Genomic DNA, 22866 nt, shown 5'->3' with positions numbered 1-22866 from the left:
CACCCATCCTGCCCTAGTGACCCTGCACACTCTGTCCTATCATTGAACGTCGTCACGCTCGCCTGCCAGGCTATCCCGTAGTATTAAATTCTGCGGGACGGGTCACTGCACCACCACGCCTGCCCATGACCTTGCTCGCCGAAAGAGAGTGTCTGGGGAAGGAAAAACAATCGAGTGGTTGGATTAATTCTTTTCTACATGTGCTATCTAGATCGTTTGTACTCAGATAAGACATGCATAAACACATCTAAGCGGAGAATCTATTCTTGGCTTGGATGATTAGTTGGGCAGTTATATCTCTTATCCATCATGGATCAAACCCTAAGTTTCATCTTTGTGTGTCTTATTAAGGCAGATTTTTTTTCAATGGTAGGCAGCATACCTACCGATAATGAGATATCTGTGGTAACTTCGTCAATCTACAAGCTCTACATTTCCAATATTTAGTAAGTGTTGTGTGAGTATCACTACTACAGAAAGGGTCATCCCTCCCTCCCTCCCTCCCTTTCATTGATGGTTCTTAAGCTCTAGACGCATATAAAAAGCCGAGCTAATAAGAATCGACAGTGATAGTAGTTATCACTGCCAGTTCTTGTTATGAACCAACAATGGTAGCCCAATTATCATTTTCGGTTCTTAAAAAGACATGCCTTTAATAACGGGTAGTGATAATATTTATCACTGCCGAGTTATAATTCAACCCGATGAAGCAATAATTGATGAAGATGAACCGACGGTCCTAATTATTGTCACGTCGGTTTGTATTCCAAACCGATAGCGATAATTCTTCTATAAATAAAATCCATCTCCCTCAGTCGCTATAAGACCCCATTTCCAGGATCTCTTGTGCCTCTTGTATCAGTCCCTGGATTAAGTAGCTGATACACACAGTATAACAGTTGTAGTATCACAGTCAAACTTCATACATAAGTATTAAGTTTACATAGTACAAAAGGCTACAACCCAACAGTAATAATACAAACTTGGCTGAACGGCCAACAAAAACACAGCGGAAAGCAAAGACCCAAGCTACAAACAGTTAGGGTGCAAACGCAACTTTGGTGACTACTCTTCATCCTGACCTTCGCCTCCGACGTTGGTAGCATTTGCTTTTTCATATGAATGACAGCAAGAGTGAGTACGGAAGGTACTCAACAAGCCCTATACTACTTCAAAGTATTGATAGATGTATAAATGGGTAACTCAAGGATAAAGCTTTACGGTTTAATTTTAAGTGTAAAGCGGTTTATGCAGGTACTTAATTGTATCATTTATTATTGTTTTTAAAGCCGCTCCAAATGGTTTAAAACTAGGTAACAAGCTTTATCTGGGATTTTTCGATCCTGAAAGAGGCTACACCTCACTCCGCAATCCCTATTATCACATCTGGTGTACTTCTAGTACCACACAGCTTCTAGCGAATCGAGCTAGGAACCTCATCACACGAACATCTAGTCCATACACTCACTAATCAAGACACACGTACCCGGAGTCTAGTCATCAGGGTTACTGTTTTCGCATGTCCATGATCGTGGACACGGCTATTCGAATAGATTTACAGTCTACAGAGGTTGTACACTGTACTCACGCGATACACTCAGCCTCCATCTGTTGTAGGAGGAGCAGCGAATCATACCGAGGCCCTCCAAACACCATTCCTGCTGGGCTTTTCTACGAGACACCACGAGTACCAGAGACCATGTTTAGAATACCAGATTGGCTAGGCCGTCTCTCGAAATATTTAACAGAGGGCCAGATGGACACTTGGTTTCTCGCTCCTCCCCAGCTTCCTAGTATGATGCTCAACTCAGTCCGATGAAAGAAAAGTGAAGTCCTACCCATTCAAGACGCATGGTTGTACGGGGGTGGCTAAGCATGACGGCGCAATGACTCGGTCCTTAACCGGCCAGAGCAGGTATCTTCTGGCAACGAACACCACAAAGGTGACTCAAGCCCCCAGGAGCATCCTCGTTTAGAGTACTACTCCACCTGCCCTCGCCAAAACAGCTTTCACCCATTTTTACACATCTTCCACCATATCCCACACGATGTCAAGGATTTCACAACCATCACAGAATTTATAACCATCAAGGATTCATGGTATATAAGTTATCATTGATAACAGTAAATCGTTATCTCCAAAGAGATGCATTTTAAAAGCGACGTCTCTGAGGAGGCGTATTCAATCCTAAGCATGCTAGGTATCAAGGTGTCGTCTATTGTTTAATATAGATAACAACAGGTAATCCTATGGTGATATGTATTCTGGGTGATAATATTCAAGGTATGGTATGTGTTTGCTAGGATTAACTATTAAAAGTAGTTAATAAAAGCGCAATACATAGCACATGCAATAATAGTTCAGTTTTAGTTGATCATGTAGATTATTTAGAAATCATAGGTTCAGTATGATCAAGGAGATATGACTTGCCTTATCCGAAGTTCTCTTCAAAGTTTTGGTTGTAATCAGGATCCTCCTCGCTCCTGATACGTCCTGCGCAGCACTCGTGGAACTTTGGTTACTCTGCAATTGTGACTACGATCAATAATGGCTATACTAGATAAGAATAAAATAACACCAAATGAAAAACTAAATGAGACCTAATGGATATCACAATGTGACAGATGAGTAGATCTCGATTTTAGATGAAATTTGACGAAAGAATCGCCGAAATCGGAGCTAGAACAGAGAAGTTATGGCTCCCGAAAGATTTAATCTAAATTAAATTAAAAAATACCAAATGACACTATTAATGAGTGGGACCCACAGGTGGGTCGAGATGGGCCTAGATTGGGCCAGGTCCAGGCCAGGCTTGGGCTGCACAGTGTCGGGGCTGCGCAGTGTCAGCCCGCTCAGGTTTGGACTGGGTGGCTTAGCGGGCTACAGGAGTTGGGTTGGCCCACTCGGGCGCAGCCTTTGAACGGCTGGGCTAGCCTAGCTGGCCAGTGACGCCCGGGCCGAGCCGTGGCCCACTTGGCCAGGACGAGTCACGGCCTTTGGCCGATCCACGCGAGCGCAGCGCGAGCGGCGGAGGGGAGAGGAAAAGTAGCCAGTGGTGAGAATTCCACGGCAGCGCGCACTAGGAAGCTCGTTGACGTGGAATTCCAACGGGGTTTCATGACAGGAAGTCAACGCCGGGCTTCTACGTGGTACGGTGGATGCAGCGGGGAGCTCATCGACGGCGGCTGACGACAAGATCAACACCAGCTAGCGGCTGAAGAGGGGCATTGGCGTGGCCAAAAATCGGGCAGCACCTCCCCTGTACTGGGAGGTGCCAACATGCACAGAAAAATGGGCCTAAAGCTACTAGGCATCACGACACGATAGCCGGCCACGCACACGGAGCACCAGCACGCCGGCGTTGAGCCAAAGCACGGCGGCGAAAGTCAAACACACGGTGACGCATGACAAACCGGCCAAGAGAGAGCACGGGAGCGACTACGTGCTATCTAGGAGGGGGTGTTAGGGGCTTGGGGTGCTCACCGTGCTCAAGGACGATGAGAAGCAGTACGACGGCTAGTGATTCGTTGAAGAGGCGGCAACAGCACTGCTTGGCTATTGGCGCGGACGGGCTCCCATCGGGCTTCCGGTGAACGGGCAGTGGCACAAAAGCGGCGGCAAGGTCATGGGGCTCCTCGGTAGCACGTGGTCGGCGGATCGATGGCAGCGAGCTACGGTGATGTGAATGGCGACGACGATGGCGCGGTGGCATGGCGAAATGGGGAAAGAGAGAGAGGGAGAGACCGAGGCTCTATTTATAGTGGGGAGGGAGCTGCAGAGAGGTGGCAAGGGCGCGAAGGCGCGACACAGCACGACGGCAGCGCTCACCATTGGGCCTCGCGCGGTGGCAGAGGTGGCTCTGCGCCAGCCATGCGTGAGCGCGGGCGCGGAAGTCACACGGCGTCAGGCGCTCGGGCGACGTGTTGTGAGGGCAGAGAGAGGAGAGAGAACGACGGCGCGGAGGGTTGTCGCGGCGATATTTCCCGGAGGCGAGCGACGCTGTCGCGGTGGCGGACAGCGCGGTGCGGCGTCGAGCTAGAGGAAGGAGGAGATAGCGCAGGCGCGGGCTGGGTGGATGAGCGACACGTGGACGGCGCAGCGAGGGCAGGGCGCGAGCGAGTGTTGGCGCGCGCGACCGAACGACTGGGCTGGATCAGTGCGCTAGTGGGCCGAGCGCGGGAGAAGAGTGAGGGAAGGGAGGAAAAATGGGCCGGCTCGGTGGGGTGAACAGAGAAGGAAAAGGGTGATTCGGTTTGGGGAGAAGGAAAAAGGGAAAAAATGGTTAGGAAATTAAATTCAAATGAGAGATTTGAATTTAAATTTGACTTTGGATTAGGATCGATTTAAATGGAAATATTTGAATTATGAGATAGAGGTAAAGCCCTGAGATTGGGAATATGATTTGAATAAAAAAGATTTAATTTCGATTTGGATCTGAGTTGGAAAGAATCTAAAAAAAGATTTGAATTGAGAGACATTCAATTCAAATCTCTACTCAAAAAAGAATAAAAGCAATAAACCAATTGCATATGAATCAACTTAAGGCAGGGATCATCTTAAAATAAATTTGGTGCATTTTGGAATACTTAGCCAATTAATACTAGTATATATATTCATATACATTTCGCTGATTTTATTTGGTTTAATTTACTATAAAAAATTTTAAATTTGCACTGAAATTTGCTATTAATTAATATGCTAAATTCAGGATGTTACAGCCGCTCCCATCTCATTTCGCTCTCCCAAGAGGTCGTGGCGGTTGCAATGGAGCGGTGGTCACCATCTCCACTACGACCACCTCTACTCCTTTGTGCCTAGCTTCAACGTGTCTGCCAAGCTGTAGCCACCTCGTCCGCCGAGTTCCGAGCCGTAACCACATTGTCGTTCGCTGAGCTCTGAGTCGTTTCCACCTCACGTTCGTCGAACCCACCATCTCCCGAGCCAATGCGCGGCCGTGCACCTTCCCTGTATCCTCATCTCCTCTCATTGTATCCACTACAGACGTTCGGCATCCTCCGAGCCATAGTCACCGTGCATTTGCTAAGCCCGCCATCTGCCAGCTCCAAGCTGTAGCCACCTCGCGTTCGCCGAGCCCACTGTCTCCCCGTCTCCTCATCTCCACTCCCCGTCTTCACTACGCGCGTGAATATTATGTGAAGATGATTGTAGCAATATGTAGATCTAAAGGAATGGCAAAAGGTACATTTGCTTTAAGCTAAGTTTGAGTGTTAAAGATTGTTCTTTTGTCATTCGTTTGGATTTACTATTGTCACTCGGCTAGTGCAAGATGTGTAACTGATGATGCAGAACTGTTGTATCAAGAGCTTTTTGACGTGGAATGTCTGAAGAGCTCTTAGTACAATAACTTTATAACACCTGTTCCTATTTGTAGATCTAAGTATAAAATGCTCTACCACGAACATTTTGGTATAGGAGCTTATGTCTTAAGCTTGAGAGTGATCCCCATACTGAAGAGTTAACAGTAGGGTACTTTTGCACATGTGGACTGCTGGTTCAAGATATGAACTAATAGTGATTGTTGGATTATCATTGCCGACTGACTAATTCACTGCAATGATATCAATTTTAAACCAATAATAATAATATTTTATATAGTAGTGTATCTATGTATTGTGCGAGTACTATATCTGTATGTTGTAATGGGGTTTTAAAAAAACGCATCCAAGCAGTAGAGAAAGTGTACGTCCGAAAAAATATCAAGCTGGACACATTAAATTTGGATTTTGACGCGCGAGTTTCCAGTCACTGATGCGTACTTGCATCTCACGCTCAGAAAAAGATACAAGACTCCATAATTTTTTGGGTTTTGTTGGTACATTTAGATATTTATTTTTCAAAAAATATATTTTTTTCACAATATTATTGGTTTCTATTGATCCAATGAAAGCCGCGTCACCCTGTTTTGCGGCCAAATGGTTCCATTCTCAATCGTTATGAAAGTAATATGATTCTGTTTGGTATAACTTCTGCTGGTAGATTCTATAGAAGTCGTACCAAACGATAGGATTGTATAGCAGATTATCAATAAATAGATTTTAATAATAAACTATATAATATGAAGAAACAGATTATATTTTTCACATAATTATCTAAAAAAGGAAAATGTATAGAAACACAAGCTATGCCATAAACACAAACTGTACCAATCATCCTCTGGCGCTTCCCAAACTACACCTTAACCAATTAACCATAGAGTTCACCGGCACATGGCCATGGCACCACCACCTTTGGCGCCACGACCAATAGCCAGTGAGCTCACTGCCACCGCGCCACTTGGACGTTATAAGGCATTCTAAGCATTTTGATAGATTAATGGACAAAAATAGCTAGTTCAATCGCATGAAACTAAAACTATGAATATATAATAATTAAACCGTGTGAATGATTGCGGCTAACAACGAGCCGCAGTTTGAGTCCCACTAACAACGAGCTGTGCAGGTGTTACGTGGATCTATCATTCGAGTGCCGATCGAGCTTAAGGACACATCTTTGGTGCTAGGGATGGGCATAGATTCATCTATTGATTTCCTCTAATTCGACTTAATCAACTAACTAGATAATTTTTAAACTTATATTTATCTAGTTAATTGGTTAAATTAAACCAGAGTGAATCAACATATACGTATAGATCGACCCTATTTGGCGCTAGGAGGTAACTTTTACCAGAAGCGGTACTACTGCTCACGAAAATTCCAGTACTAACACCACAACCTGCGACAATGGGTTATCCTATAGTGTAGTGTAAGTAGTCACTTATATTCTTAGACTATATCTAACAGATACTCTAAAAATTCATCCCCTATAACACTATTATAGTATTCTCTAACACTATTATACTAGTCTTTATTTTTTTTATCTTCAACAGCTACCTTATTTTCTACCTTCTACTACTTTTCTCCTCCCTCCGAACCCACAGTTAACCTTTGTAAACAGTGTTACGATTGCTACCGTGTTTTAGCAAATTCGGAGCACCAAATCCTCTCTCAATACTGTAGCAATTGAAAATTCGAGCGCTACACTTTTTTTTGTTACTATAGCAGACTCTATTAAAGATGTCCTTAGAAAAAGGTTGCGGTAAGCACGCTTGACGTTGCTAAGTAGTACCGTCCAAATAAAAGATGGAAGCAACCACCATATGCATGCATGAGCACCGGCCGGGAGCGAAATGCATGGAAGCATGCACTGGGGCAGACGGCCGGGTTGAACACACACGGGAACCCATGTGGCCTTCTTGCCGCTCATTCAAGGGGCGCACGGTAACACAGCTAGCTTGCCTTTGTACGACACAGCACCGCGCGCACACGAGCGACAGCACTGTCACGACGCGTACGAACGACTCGCCTTATACGAGACCGTCGGGCCGGCCACTGTTAAGTTGCCGTCGGCGAATCGCACCAACATAAGGGCCGGTGTTCCCCGACGATCTCATAAAATCATCGGTCGTACTTTATGTTTGCAACTCCATAATATCCCATCTTATGAGATGGTCATCAACAGTTGCCGTCGTCCTAGCCTTAGCGAATCGTATGGTGATGTAAGTGTATAACTGTATATGTGCGTGATCTGCGTTTGCCTATTATACCGATGTTAAAAAACATTAGCGGATCCAGGATTTTTTCGTAGGTAGATATCCAAATTTTTAAAACTATAAATTTGATAAAAAATATAAAATTTGATAGAAGATAATACAAATTTGGTATAATATCGTAAACTTTGGACTGGACCAGGGTAGTCCTGCGCCTACCAGGACCACCATATGGGTCCGCCCCTGTTAAAAAAAATGCCCCAGCAACTGTTGTTGACGATCTCATGACACGGATCATCCGTACGCGCACGACACCGGGTGGAAGTCGGACCAATGGGCGCCGCGGTTACAAGCACAATCATGTAATAGACTATCAGTGTCGGTTCAAAATCGTCATCAGTGACAGTTCTGGATCCGGCACTGATTACTCGATAACTATTAGTGCTGGTTCCATTGTTCGTGCACGGGAGTTATCAGTGGCACCTCAGCTATTGTTCACATGTGAGAATTTAACAACCAGTATTGATACGTCTTCGGTATCAATTTTTGCACAACTAACACTGATGTAATATGTTCTGTAGTAATGAAGTAAGCTAACAACACAAGCTGGGAACTGGGGTACGTAGTTTTCCTGGGCCATTTCATTGAATCTCGTGGCAGGGAGGGGGTTGCGGTTTACCCCCACAGGAGTTAAGGAACGCCGATGCCAATGTGAGAGTTCTGAAACAAGAGGGCCAGCGTTTTGAAGGGCCAAATCTACTGCCTTGTTTCGTCTACCTGCCACGGCTTCAATGTGGTGCTCCTCAAATGGGAGGCTGTGAGCGCCTCGGGGCTCCAGGGTACGTATAATGGAGCATCTTGGTGATTCCAGTAAGCAATGGGCAGGCAGATCCTTAATCGTTAAGGTGATTCCAGTAAGCAATGAACAATAAACAATAATTTACTAGTGTTATAGGTGGCTTTTTTTTTCTTTGGGTCTTTAATCGTTAAGGTTGTGGCTTTGTAATAAACTTTTTGGGGCTGTATGCATCGGAGGATGCAAAAGGCCGGAACTAATTCCTTTATCTAAAAAAAATGGGCAGGCAGATCCTTGGCATCGTCATCTTCCTTCTAGATTTGACCGCCATGGATGGATGGATCCAAATTCCTGGCAGGTTTCAGCTGAAGGATATAGTTTTCTCCACTTCGTCTACGTTGGCCGAGATTACGCCCAATATTACACGATTCGGCACGACTCACAGGTTTCTCGAGCAAAGGTTGCAGTCCAAGTTCTGCTGCCAGCTTCGCTTACGTGAGCTGAAAATCGCCAACGCTATCTCTTTTTTCACATGATTTGTCGGCAGGCATCAATGATCGCCAACCGCATGGCGAGCGAGTGTTCTGCCTTCCGGGTCGCTTCACATGCCCTTCTACTCCTACGCTAGATGAAACGGCCTGTAAAACACGAGCCATATGATGATGCAGACTGCACATCGTACTACACTTGCTGGCACTCCTCCGTTCTTATTTATTTCATGCCGTCCAATCTTCGAAGATTGATCATCGATATGCTCAAGAGTCAAGACTATACTGTTGTACAACTAGCTTTGTCATTACAACTACTCATAATATCATAATTTTGGACTAAACGTTAGTATAAATCATCAAGCATAATAGTCAATGTTACATTTTCGAGAGACCGAGAAAAATAAAGAAACTCACATATGAAAAAAAAGAGAGAGAAGGGAGTACCTTTCTCGTCCTCCACAATACTTATTAGTGTGCCGTCCTTAGGGAGCAAAGAAGATGTGATGTCTCTTTCTCCAAATCCGCAGACACGTAAACAACACATTAAGCTGCATCGTTGCTATGGAAACGAAAAGAAGGCTGCATCGTGCAGTGTGATAGTTGAAATAGTAGTACTTTAGGTTTCACCCTGCTCGGTTCATAAGTTCCACGGATGCAGGAAATGAAGAGGAAGCAAGTATAGTTGGCATAGCTGTAAACTAGAATACTCTAGATCGCACTCTTTTTCAACTCACTCACAGGTTCCATGGTTGCAGGGAAATGAAAAGAGAGCAGCCTAGTAGGGTTCAAATAGCTCTAATACTTTAGTGAACACTCATTTCCTGTGCATCAATTGATGATGGTGATTGTCGGAGGGTGAACTCTTCAAGCGGGGATCCGGAGGGACCCCTTTGAGATTCGGCCGGGGATGATTTTGAATCCGCTTCGTAGGTGAAATAAATGGAAGTAAATGAGATGCAGGTGGAGGTGGAATGATCAGATGCAGAAGAGAGTAAATGCTCAAGGGATTTTTAAACAGGTTCAAATCGTACTGAGCGTAATACCCTACTCCTGTGTGTATACTATAAATGCTATGAGAATGTCTCTTTGAGAATCTGCTGGGTTACAAGAATATTTGTCTAAGTCTAGAGCTTCGTGCTCCTTGTTCTTTGAAACTCGTCGATGTGTTCCGTGCTTCGGTGTTGTCTGGTCGTCGGTTGTTTTTCTTCTTCGGGGAACTCGCCCCGCTTATATACCCGCCGGGGCGGTAGCGTGCCCAGAAAGGATGGTGCGAGTTCCAAGGTGCCATAAATGGAAAGCAACCATCATGGGCTGCTGTGCGAGGTAACGGGGAGGGTTGAAAACGTGCCCCCGTCTGGTCTTGTTCGTCATCATTCGGCTTTTCAGCGAGTGCCCCGAGGAGGGCCCACCGGGCAGCCACCAAGCAGCCCCGCGTGCCCGCCGGGTCAGAGCAAGCCTGACACAGCAGGGCGGTAGGCGGTGTGCCTCGAGCTCTGCGACGTTATCCCGAGGCGCGCCAGATGACGCGCGATGGGACCCGTGCATTAAATGTCCCCATGCCTCCCTGCCAGGCCGTGGCAGGGATTGACACCAGGCGTGGGGGGAGTGGTTGGAAGTGACAGGCCACGCGCCCTCTTAAATGCAGCATCGGGCATTTCACCAGCTGACACCTCACCGCTGAGCCCTTGTGGGACCACTGGTGAAAGACTTCTCAGGCCCTCGGGGAACTGTGAGTGCTCAGGGGCTACTGTTCGTAACCCCGAGCACTCTCTCACGGATATGCCCTCTCTTGGTGCTCGGAGAACTGAGTGATCGGGGGCCACTGTTCACGACCCCGAGCACTCTCTCCCGGAACTGACTGTTCGGGTCCTCGGAGAACCGAGTGCTCGGGAGCCACTGTTCGCAGCCCCGAGCACTCTCTCTCGGAACTTGGCTTTTTTGTCATCGGGGAACTTGGGTGCTCGGGGGCCACTGTTCATGGCCCCGAGCACCCTCTTCCGGTACTTGGCCTTCTCGGGTCATCGGGGAACCCGGGTACTCGGAGACCACTATTTATGGTTCCGAGCACCCTCCCCTGGAACTTGACATTCTCGGACCTCGGGGAGATAACCCTCGAGGGAGGGCGCCACGTGACACTCTGCTGTTCTGGCCTTGCGCCACATGATAGATATTGTTTACTTGCTTAATTGCATTACAGTTTAAAGTTCTTACGTATTTCTAATTATCTATGTTTTCTAGTATACTGGAAAAGTGAGACCTGTTGAATGGACAAGAAAAGCCCAACATCAGAACTGTGCCTGTGTTTGTAGGGCCTGAGACCATCTCCAACAGCTACCTCAAATCTTCATCCTCAAAATACTATTACAGCATCCCCTATCCCTAATACTGTAGCAGTACTGTATCACTGGATAGAGGATCTGTTGGAGATGGATTTCTAGTGCTACAGTATACCGCAAAACACTGTAGCACTAGAATCCTCAAATTTGAAGACTCCGTTGGAGATGGCCTGACAGATCTTACAGAGATGCTTACTCCCTAACCAAATGGAGCATATAGCATTTAATGTCACTTATTGTCTTTGCTACGGTCATCAAATACATTAGTTGTATTTAAAGATAGTAACATAAATCCCTACCCTCCAGGTTGGACAAATACTACTCAGATGTTTGGTCAATTCAAGCTTACACTGTCTTCATTCAACAGCTGTTCTTGTTTTCATGAAAATGCATCATGTTAACAGTAACGTTCCGCAAAAATAAAAATGAGATAGTTCTTATCATTCTGAAAACAACCTTGTAAAGTGCACCACATTAAACTTCCCTACGCTTAACTTCTACAGAGACTAGCTTGCATGAACGAAATGAAATATACAAGTAGCAGAGATCGAACCGCATAATCTTGATTTGAACCATGATTTATGGAAACTTCCAGGGCATACATTTCCTGCAAATGGTGCTTTCAGATGACAGGACACATTTTCTACAACTGGTGCTGAAAATAGCACCACATTTCCTGCAACTGCCATTCATGGATGGCAGTACCTGCAGACAGGACCGTATATCCATTTAAAAATGGAGCTAACAGATGAGGGAAAACAAAACAATATTAATTCGTTGGCTCAACCAATTGGCAAAAACACAGGTACCGGAAAGACAGTAAAGAAATGGGAAGGGAGAGAGCTGTCTGCCATTCTTGTAAATGAGGGAGGTGGGCACCTTCGCCGCAGCTTTGTGATGGTTGGTTAGTTCATGAAGTCCATAAATCCCCATTGTGCCAGGCCAGTGCTTCCTCTGCAATGAATAGCCATTAGTGCAGCTGGTGAGCTCTCTTCAATGCAGGCCCAACACTCTGTTGCCTTCATTCCTCCATTGCCGTCTACATAACATAAGCCAGTTCAAACGCGGTGAGCAAGCTTGAGAGCAAGATAGAGGAAGGAGGCAGGTAGAACAACTCATCTCTTGGAAGCAAGGGTAGACAAGTTCTTCGTAGCTTGGCAGGTGCTTCTCAGGGTTCAATCCAATGGCTTTGAGCACGAGAGTGGTGCTCTTCTTCAAGGTCTTGGCATGCCTCTGCCTCCTCAGATTATCCCAAGGTGCGCGCCTCTCTTCTTCTTCAGATTATCCGAAGGCTCAATGGCTTCGAGAAAGAGAGTGGGGTCTTCTTGTCAATGTTGCTTGGGCATTTCTGTTTCCCTCATGAATGCCTCTGCTTCACCTTTCCGATAAAGAAACTCCAATGCTCAGACACCATTCTCTTAGAAACGATGCAGATACATTTCCCAACTTTTGCTTTCGTCTTTCCTTCAGAGTTCTTCAGAATCACTCTTTTATATGCATGTCTTTCATCTTCCGACGTTTTGTTTTTTTCTGTGGATACCTGTTGGTTTTCGCTACTAGCATTTCAGAATGCTGAAGTGGCAGACCATCTATTAGACTATTATTCACACCTTACTATATTGAATAAAGTAACGATTAGGAAGAGAGAGCAAGAGACAAGGGTATAAAAGATATGTACCTGTTATCCCATTCAGGGTGGCATAATGTCAGAGCCTGATGTCAAGAGAGTACGTAAGTTCAATCAGATCAAAAATTTGTTTTGCCAAACTCAAGAAAATGTGATAAAGATAAAACTTGAAAACTTACAGCAGAACTAAGCAGGCTCCGGTTTCAGTTAACGAAAACAGTGGAACACTCGTCCTTGTAGGTAAGAGGCAATTCACCCTGAAGAATCTCCCTCCCCTCCAGAAGGCCAGCAGCTACCCCACAGCGTGCCCGGGGACGTACGACTACATCATCGTCGGCGGGGGCACTGCCGGCAGCCCCCTGGCGGCGACGCTGTCGCTGAAGTACAAGGTGCTCCTGCTGGAGAGGGGAGGGTCTCCGTATGGCAACCGCAACATCTCATACATGGAGAACTTCCACATTGGGCTGATGAATATGGCGCCAGACTCACCGGCTCAGGTCTTCGTCTCCACCGACGGCGTCATCAATGCCCGGGCGAGGGTGTTGGGTGGTGGCACCTGCATTAATGCCGGCTTCTACAGCCGGGCTAGCTCAAGGTATGCAATTCGTTGGATGCATGATATATTCTGCACCATTATTGTTTATGCTGGGTATGATATAGCTCCCCCCGTGCATGACAAACAAGGAGATTTTTACCCAAATGAATACACAACGGGCAGCATTTGTTACACACGGAAGAACACAAAAAGCATATAGGCGCACGCACAAGATAGCAAACTACACAGGCTGAATCCAGTATCAAATTATCTTAAGCTAATATAATATGTCATTGTCATCATTCAGTCTATATGCAGCAAGCAGCACACTGACCAGTCACTTTCACGTCTGTAACGCCAGTTCTAGGGTAAATAGAGAGCAGTGATAGCGCCATGAGAAAATAAATGGTAAGGTCTGCTTGACTGCTGGCGTCCTGGAACTATATGCGCTATTGCTCACTCTCTGCACTTTGGCAGTCTGTGGAAACATTCAACAAGAACAAGTAAACACCCATCTATAAATAGAATTCAGTGACCCATAACGAAGATGAGTAAGTCCCTATGACTATTGCCTATAGCCACTTGTATCAACTTCAGCAGCTCAATCACACAGAAGATAAACTGCCAAGTGCGAGTCAAATACACCCTAAAACTGCTAAATGACCATACTAAAACTGGCACTCAGCCTTGCAATGTACTATCTCCTGCATTACCAGCAGACCACATACTCAACACTGCACTCGACTAGATGTCTCGGTCCCCTGGGACATCATGGTCTGGCTGGACATATTCTAATTTTCGGCGCCATCACAGAACAGTTCTAAAATCAGTTATAGTTTTAGATTTGTGACAAACAGCATACAAAGGAGTGTTAGGTGGATAACCTGATAACTTAAGGAGAAACAATCAGATACTGCATTAGTGTGCATTAAGCTGCTTCAGCTGTGGTAGTGCAAAGAAGCAACTATCCTAGCCTGCCGGTAACACATGCTGTGGTTCCCTCACAGAATAAAACCATATAAAGACTGTCTCATGTTTCTTGTCAGAGTCATACAGCCATATACTACAGCAACAATCTAGATTTAAAAGAGGCGACAAACAACATCACATGGGGCCATAATTGCAGCTATATGGTAACTGTGTTGACTGGACAGACTGAGAGATAACCAAGCCCCGTTACAGGTCAGGCCAACTGCAACTGGGAATCTAGGATTAAGATCAACCTACCAAGATATATCACATTTTTATTTATTTTCATGAATATAACTTAGCAAACTTCAATTATCACTAGGTGCAGTATTTTTTTTTAGAACAAATCTGCCATGCCAATATTCCTGTTGGTAATTCACTTACTATAACTTACATACCTTGTGTTCTTGTACCAACAGCTTTGTGCAGGAGGTAGGCTGGGATGAAGACCTGGTGAATCAGTCCTTCCCTTGGGTTGAGGAGAAGATTGTCCAGTGGCCTAAGATCGCACCATGGCAGGCTGCATTACGGGATGGACTGATACAAGCAGGTGTATCCCCTTTCAATGGGTATACCTATGATCATATTTCTGGGACAAAAGTTGGTGGCACCATCTTTGACGAGACCGGGTACCGACACACGGCTGCTGACTTACTTGCAGCTGGAGATCCTTACAACCTAAGGGTGCTGCTTCATGCTAGTGTGCACAAGATAGTGTTTAACTCGCGACAAGGTAATCATTACCCATGTATATATGTATCCGACCTTCCATGAGCTGTGTCGTGTTACAAAGCAGTAAAGTTACTGAAATACTTGGAATGAAAAGAGTAGAAACTACAGCAAATGCAAACCTTTTTCAGAAACATCATTTCTATTGCAGGACGACTGAAGCCAAGGGCTATTGGAGTCCAATTCACCGATGAGAATGGGAGACTTCACCAGGCACTTCTAAACAACAACAGAGATAGTGAAATAATTGTATCAGCTGGTGCGATTGGCACCCCCCAGTTGCTGCTACTCAGTGGTATTGGACCCAAGAATGATCTCAGGAATCATAACATTCCTGTTGTTCTTCATAACAAATATGTGGGTAAAGGGATGGCCGACAACCCCATGAACTCCATCTTCATTCCCACAAAAAGCCCTCCTCTACAATCGCTGATTGAAACTGTTGGAATAACTGAAGCCGGTGTGTTCATTGAGGCTAGCAGCGGTTTTGGTCAGTCATCAGAGAGTGTCCACTGCCACCATGGGATCATGTCCGCTGAGGTCTGGCATCAACCACTTGCTTACCAGTTCCAAATTGTGCAATTTATCCACAAGCTTCGTATTACACTGTTTGATGCTTTTTGTGCAGAGAGTAAACAAGTAAAACACATAGTTTCGGACCAAATAGACACACCATTAGGAAACCTGCTTCTTTGAGCTAAAACATGCATATCAACTCGGCAAAAATTCTGAAGTGCATATAGAAATTCTTATTTTGTTACATTAAGAACATAACTTAGAAGTTAAAACCATTCATTAATCGCCAATGGATATACATATGCATGTTATCATAAATTTTAAGACAACGTAGTAGTAAGCAATGTTTAAGTCATGTTTTATGTTTATATTTTTTTATGCGCTAGGATTTCAGCTTGGACCAAAACAAAGAAAAGAAAATTTCAATTCTGTATATGGGCTGAACTCTTGCAATGCAATTATAACTGCCATACAATAACAGCAGCAGTAGCAGCCGCCTTTGTCCTAAGCAAATTCAGGTAGGCTAGAGATGAAACACACAAGATCTAACTAAAAAGATGATGTGAAAACAATAACAATAATAAAGTTACTAAGTAATAGTAACAAAATAAAAATAATAATAGTGTAAGAAGATTGATGCATAATTTATGGTTTTGACATGTGAATTACTAACTTTCACGTGCTTATATCCGTAGAAAGTTCTTGGGGATATTCAGCTTTCTTTCTTTTTGCGGGGACACCATAGCTTTCATGATTTTGTGAAATTTATTATGATTTTGACATGTGAATTACTAACTTCCACGTGCTTATATCCGTGGAAAGTTCTTGGGGATATTCAGCTTTCTTTCTTTTTGCGGGGACACCATAGCTTTCATGATTTTGTGAAATTTATTACCTCTTTGGTCCTGTTGGTCTAATGCGCTAGCACACTAAATTCCTGCAAATACAGATTGGGCAGCTGTCTACAATTCCTCCGAAGCAAAGAACCCTGGAAGCAGCCCAGAAATATGCTCATAACAAACTTAATCTACCCAAAGAGGTATTCCAAGGTGGTTTCATCCTTGAGAAGATTGATGGTCCACTGTCCGCAGGTCATCTGGTCCTTACAGACACTGATGTCAGGAAGAACCCAGCAGTTACCTTCAACTACTTCAGTCATCCACAGGATCTCAATCGGTGTGTCTATGGTATCAAGACTATTGGAAGGATACTGAAGACAAACCGTTTCTCTGAACTGGCTGCTAATGGTGCTGAATTTTCAATGGAAAGGGTGCTCAATTTGAGCGTGCAGGCTAATGTAAACTTGATACCCAAGCATACAAATGACACAGAATCCCTGAAGCAATTTTGCAAGGACACAGTAATCACCATCTGGCACTATCATGGTGGGTGCCATGTAGGGAAGGTGGTTGACCAGCATTACCGGGTGCTTGGAGTTTCAGGTCTCCGTGTAGTTGATGGCTCAATATTTTCTAGATCACCAGGGACCAACCCTCAAGCTACTGTCATGATGATGGGCAGGTAACTCACAGAGACGAAACTTACTTGTTTTGCTACCTAACAAAATTCTAGCTTTAGATACTGAATTGCTTTTTGTCATATTTCTTGCTCAGATACATGGGAGTGAAGATCCTAAGGAAAAGGCTGGGACGAGAAGCTGGAGTGTAATTGGTTCATGGACATTAGCTTTTTAATATGTGTGACCTAGGAAAGAAATTGCTAATTTTTTGTGGGGTCCAGAATGAATCGTCGAAGAAAGACAAGCTTGGGGTTTCATCTGTACCCAGTAATCATTTGTCTAATATATTATTGCAGATTAAGGATCTGTTTGTTTGAGCTGAGGCTTTTGGAAAAACTGATTCTGGATTGTGAATTTTAAAAAGCTGATTCTCCAAAAGCTAATTGTGAGATTAACTTTTGATATGGATGAAGTGAGATTAACATCATCACTCAGAATCCACAAAAGTACCTTCAGACCAGCTTCTGGATTCTAGTTATAAAACCACCTTTTGATTCTCATAACCACTTTTAAGAATCAGCCTGGAAAGCGGTTAAGTGGATTGATTGATTGAAACAAACAGGGCCTAAATGGTTGATTGATTAACTCTCTTTCTTTTTTTTCTTGTTTAAGTGGATTTGGAAAAACAAGCTCTGATGACCTGTTCCCTGATCTTACAGGAAAGTTTGAGCTTGTTTTACAATACTACATCTCTACGAAAGAAAATTAATGGCAGAGTGCAATATATCACAAAAGAGAATAAATATTGATTCATAAAATTCAATAATCTGAATTTATTCCGCTGGGAAATGATATAGTGTAACTTTGCTATATAAGTTTCCTCTTTTGAGAGGGGAGAAAGAAAATGAAAGGCTCTCAACAGATTACATTTGGTAATCATCATTTTACTCATCATTTTACTCAAGTGGAACTAGAGAAACTCTGTAAACATCAACAAGCAGCACTTAAAAGATAAAACAATGCCTGTGTTCAAAAGAACAATAATTCTAGAGCCTTATAGGTATCCTGAAACCATCATAGCTAAGCTGGATGTCAAGCCCCTCTGTTTCCATCAGCCTGTCAAGATCATTGTTTACTTTCTCATGGTCCATTAAATGCATCATTCCTGAAGATATCATTCAGTTCAACTTATCAATAGGACAATAGCAACATTATGTAAAGTGTAAACAATGAAACATGAGACATCAGACATGTAATTGCAATCTGATCAAATTAAACACTATAGGCTTCCATGTCCATAAACAATAACAGAATATCACTTGAGTTTATCATGCTTCAATGCTGGAGAAAATGGGGGCAATAGTACATTTCTGACATTAGAAAATTCTAAATGGCAATGAAATAAATATTTAGTCTTTTCTTTCACAAATATTGAAAGATAATATCAAACTTATAATAACCTCAACGTTAGTTAGAATTATGCATGTAGGACTTCCTCTACATTCTTGCTGTGGCATATTGTTGAAGTATTCCTTAAAAAGATCAAAATAGTTAGATGGTTCATTAGTTCAACTACCTTGACCATTTTCCATTCCTTTTTGAAATGAAACCCCACCCACCTAAAACCTAAACAAAAGGCAGGTAAATTTTTCTGTTGTCAACTGTACAAAACAACCATGCAAGCTTTTCGGTAGTAAACTGAGCAGTCTGTTCAGCAGTGGGTTGTGTTTTTGTACATCCACAGTGAAACGAAAACACAGTAGAGTCAAAAACTGAAAGCTAGTTTGATAAAATTCTCTATAAATTTACAATAAAAGCATGCACATGAACAGTCAATCAGGTCCTACCAGCAAACAGTGTTTTCTTTGGTTTTATTTTTCTAACTTCCTTGAGGGCCTTGGTAGACTTAAATCCAATCCTTAGTCAAGACTTATGAACGATGCACAAGAAGCAAGTTAATAAGAAAGCTAACAACATAAAAATTACAGCTTTCCACTTAATCAAATGTTTCATGATTTAACAATTCGAAATAAGCAAAAGAAACAATTTAAAATATGATACCAATATAACAAGTTCACAGTTTTCCAGAAGTATGTAGGTTTCTTCGGGTATATCACTGACATCACTGCATACATCAGAGTAATTCAGACAAGAGACCTTACATCATCACAATTCATTGTAACAAAATTAGCCTTGCAGTTAACTCAGTCTACCTTATGTAGCATATGTCACCAAAGCGAAAACCAAGAGAGCGGTAACCCTGACCATGCCAAACAGGCAAAGGAATTACCTAAAATGAAGAAATCATACCTTCAGCAATATAAATGAAGCATTTCAATCTGTTATGTGCCGAGAACACGCTTGGCATGCACTGATATAATGAAAAGCAAATTAAATGGGCACTTAGACAGTTAACTTAAAGAATAAACGATAATTCGTGACAGATTTACTAAAACTCACTTGCTGGCAAGCTTCCCACTTTGCTTCAGGCAGTCATTCTAATCCAATTTACTCGAATTGCGGAGCTTCAAATTGGCCTATTACTAACATATTCTCAACTAATTAAGTGAACCTATTGCAATGATAGTTGACCAAAACAAGGAGATAAGCGTAAATTTATAATTGTAGTCCCATACAACATTCCACTGACTTGACAGGGAAAACATACTTTATAATTGTAAAACAAAAAATCACTAGTTACCATTAACAGTATGCAGCATTATGTTTACTTCTTGATTTTGCTACTTATTATTTCAGATTACAAGCCTCAAGATTATGAACCATAAATGGTTCCTCTTTTATAATGTTGAATCGCAATGCTGAAACTGCAGCTCCAGGTATAGCAACAGTTGTGTCAATCAAATAATAGTGGGTCATCTTCATCACCTGGCACAGACAAGCAAATGGGGGAAAGGAGTGGAAGAAAATATGAGCCAGTTTTTACAATCAGGAAAATAAAAAAGGCAATAATCATTTAGTACATATTTCATTTGACATGTGGTACTGTTTTATGATGACAGGCCAACACAGATAGGACAGTGCTACATGTAAGTTTTCTTCACGGTAGTAGAAAGACAAAAAAAAAATGTTGTCCGAACCTCATAATCCGCCACATATATTGGGATCGATGGCTGGACATTGTTTGTCCAACCACGAAGGCAATCAAGTCCTGCATCAAGGGAGCAGTTATCTTTTTTTCTTTTCTTTTTGGAGAGGACAAGATAAAAAGGAACAAGGACTATTGTCCAGATTAATACAAACACTGTTGCTTTGAGTTAAACAGTTACAGCAGGACTGAAAAAGGTTGGCAAAGGTTACAAAGCTCCAATGGCATCAGCATGAGAATGGGTAATTATGACAGCGTCAATCGTCCTCAACCTGATGAACATTGGTACACACTTAGCATGACCAACTTCCACGGAAACAAACACTGAGCATTCGAGCAGCTCATGGACAGTACCCAAACAGGGGAAACCACTGGAGCGCCGAGTGATAGAAGAACCTGAAAGAGGAAACAAAGCATGAGCTCATGAATCAGATTGGAAAAGAAATGAAGCGAGTGGTATGGCTGATAGTGCAGCAATAGCGCGTACTTGCCAGCGTCGACAAGGATGTTGGCGGTGCCAGAGGGGGTGCCGGGGTGGCATAGCGCAGGAGGATGGAGGTGTTGCGCCGCCTGTTCCGGTTCCCCGGCTTGGCCGACTTGGTGCAAACCTGCATGCAGGACAGGACGAAGAAGTAAACAACATTTTGAAACAAAAAGCGTGGCATGAATCACGCAACGTTGCTGGGAGTGAAACGGAGATGGAGACGGAGGGCAATGGCATAGCGGGCAGGTTTTGGTGGGGTGGGTGAGGCAGCTGACGCGCGGGATGCCCTCGCTGGTGCCCGTGCCAAGGAAGATGAGCTCCGTTTCTTGCGGCCGCCGCTGGTCTTCCTCCGACGCCGTGTCCGGCCCCGCGCCGCCGGGAGACGCACGGGCGACGCCGCAGAAGGAGCGCACTGGAAGAGAAACAAACAAACAACGCGGGTGGCCTCTTGCCAGCCACTGGCCCACTGGCCAGCGGCCGCTTGTCGCGGGGCAGGGGGAGGGACGCTGGCAGGTGAGACCCCGGATCCCCGGGCGCATCCGATGGCAGAGAAAGCTACTAAGGCCATATTTCCTGCTTCCGATTCGGTTTCTGTTGCTGCTAGATCATAAAAGTTAGAATAAGAGTTTATTTGTTTATGTTTATGTTTTTGGTTTTTTTAAAAAATTGTATTTTTATTTGTCTAAAAATTTATTTTTGGAAATAAATTTATACAATAATTTTTTAGTTTCTTAGTACATAGCTAGTTAGAAAAACGTTTCTTAACGAGCTTCTCAGTTTTATTTTATTTTTCTTAGAAGTATGTTTCTAGCTTCTCTAGAGGTCACCTCTCCGTAATCTTATTTGTTCTGGCTTCTGGTTTCTGACTTCTGACAGTAGCAGAAGTAGAATAAGAAGAAGGAAACAAATAAAACCTAAATAAGGTTGTAAAGAAGTCAGAAGTTTACTTTTAAGAAAAATAAATTAAATCTGAGAAACTCGCTGAGAAACATTTTTTTTAAAGCTATGTATTAAAAAGCTAAAAAATTATTGTAAAAACCAACAGCTTATTATAAAACTATTTTTCAAAAAAAAAAAAACATAGTTTTTAAAAAAAAACTTAAAATAGAAACCGAACAAACATAACCTAACTCCGTTTGTGTTTACTATCATCAACTTTTTATATAGTAAATTTAATCATATGTAGAGTAAATACGAAAATAAAAGTAGTAAATGCTTTCTGTACTTGGCTCAGGAAAGGCGTACATTCATTGACAGGTGGACCGGAGAAATCTTCCGGTCCCGCATGTCGGCGGAAGACGTGGACAATTATAGTTCCTGAACCACTGGGCTTTGGACACAATTGGGCCGTAGAATATGCCAACTTTTTATTTTTATATTTCTTAAATCGAAAATTATAAAACATGGGTTCATTTTGAAAAATAGTGCATATAGACTACCATAGTCCATTGAAAGAGTGATAGCTACTCATCGCCCTTCTAACGGATGACATATTAAAAATAAATAAAAGTACACTATTTCAATACTCTTAAATTCAAAACACTATCAAAATTGTTATGAACAATTCAAAAAATGCATGGTGTAGAGGATGCTATAATATAGCTCTCTATTTTTTTTAACTTGAACAATTACTTGTACAATGAGAAAAAAAAACAAAATTTACTATACAGACTTTGTACAATTAAATTTATTGTTTTTGTTTCTCATTATACAGATCATATTTTTTTCGAAATTTTTTTGGAGATCTAGATCATATTATCCTCTACATCACCAAATTTTAGAATTTTTTATGACTATTTGATAGCATTTTGAATTTTGAGAGTAACGAAACACAATAATTTTTATTTTTAAACCAGTCGTTTTTCAAAACGGGGATCTCTAATTTTTCAATTTAACAAATAAAAAATATCGTTTCACTCTATCCCCTTTCCCTTCTCCTGCCTTCCCATAGTGCGATGTTCTGAGCCGAATTGGCATCTCTCCCCCTCCCAGAGGAGATCGACTTTACCGACGACGATAGCTAGCCACAGGCACGTCCAACCACCCCTCCCCCACCCCCACCCCCACTCGCTGCTCTCTCGCTCTCTAAATTTTATTAGCCCTTTTTTGTGTTAGTTGCCATCAACATGAGGAGCAACTCGAGGCATGGTGTCTGCCTGATCTTGGTATAGTGTAGGTCTTAGGAATATCTTGTTCTTAGCACCGTGTTGACGCAGAAAGATTTCATGCCAAACATTAAGTACCTCGCGTGCATCCGGCAAGCAGTACCTA

At 43.1% G+C, this 22866-nt stretch overlaps 1 protein-coding gene and 1 long non-coding RNA gene across 3 annotated transcripts; one reads left to right on the top strand and one right to left on the bottom strand.

Moving 5' to 3' along the window:
• Positions 1-12114: 12114 nt before the first annotated feature.
• On the top strand, positions 12115-17371 carry LOC133896564 (protein HOTHEAD-like). The gene is made up of 6 exons (XM_062337159.1): positions 12115-12426; positions 13038-13392; positions 14721-15034; positions 15182-15570; positions 16496-17067; positions 17160-17371. The coding sequence occupies exons 1-6, from the start codon at positions 12354-12356 to the stop codon at positions 17212-17214; spliced, it is 1758 nt and encodes a 585-aa protein (XP_062193143.1). The 5' UTR covers positions 12115-12353; the 3' UTR covers positions 17215-17371.
• A 517-nt stretch (positions 17372-17888) lies between these two features.
• LOC133897476 (uncharacterized) lies at positions 17889-21114 on the bottom strand. Of its 2 annotated transcripts, XR_009905915.1 has the most exons (7): positions 20599-21114; positions 20466-20507; positions 20104-20383; positions 19466-19891; positions 19219-19376; positions 19067-19130; positions 17889-18170 (listed from the first exon to the last, which is right to left on the bottom strand). It is a non-coding gene; the product is annotated as an uncharacterized LOC133897476 (long non-coding RNA). The 2 variants fall into 2 exon arrangements; XR_009905914.1 differs by having other exon boundaries at positions 19219-19891.
• Between the last annotated feature and the right edge of the window lie 1752 nt (positions 21115-22866).

This window comes from Phragmites australis, chromosome 17 (assembly GCF_958298935.1).
Source record: "Phragmites australis chromosome 17, lpPhrAust1.1, whole genome shotgun sequence".
Classification (NCBI taxonomy): Eukaryota; Viridiplantae; Streptophyta; class Magnoliopsida; order Poales; family Poaceae; genus Phragmites; species Phragmites australis.
The sequence above is the reverse complement of the archived record's forward strand: the minus strand, read 5'-3'. Positions and strand labels throughout refer to the sequence as shown.

Excerpts from the sequence above, each read along its gene's own strand:
- LOC133896564 (XM_062337159.1), top strand. The coding sequence starts at position 12,354 with ATGGCTTTGAGCACGAGAGTGGTGCTCTTCTTCAAGGTCTTGGCATGC. Across the intron at positions 15,035-15,181 it reads AGTGTTTAACTCGCGACAAG|GACGACTGAAGCCAAGGGCT; the intron begins GTAATCATTACC and ends TTTCTATTGCAG. Across the intron at positions 15,571-16,495 it reads ATGGGATCATGTCCGCTGAG|ATTGGGCAGCTGTCTACAAT; the intron begins GTCTGGCATCAA and ends CTGCAAATACAG.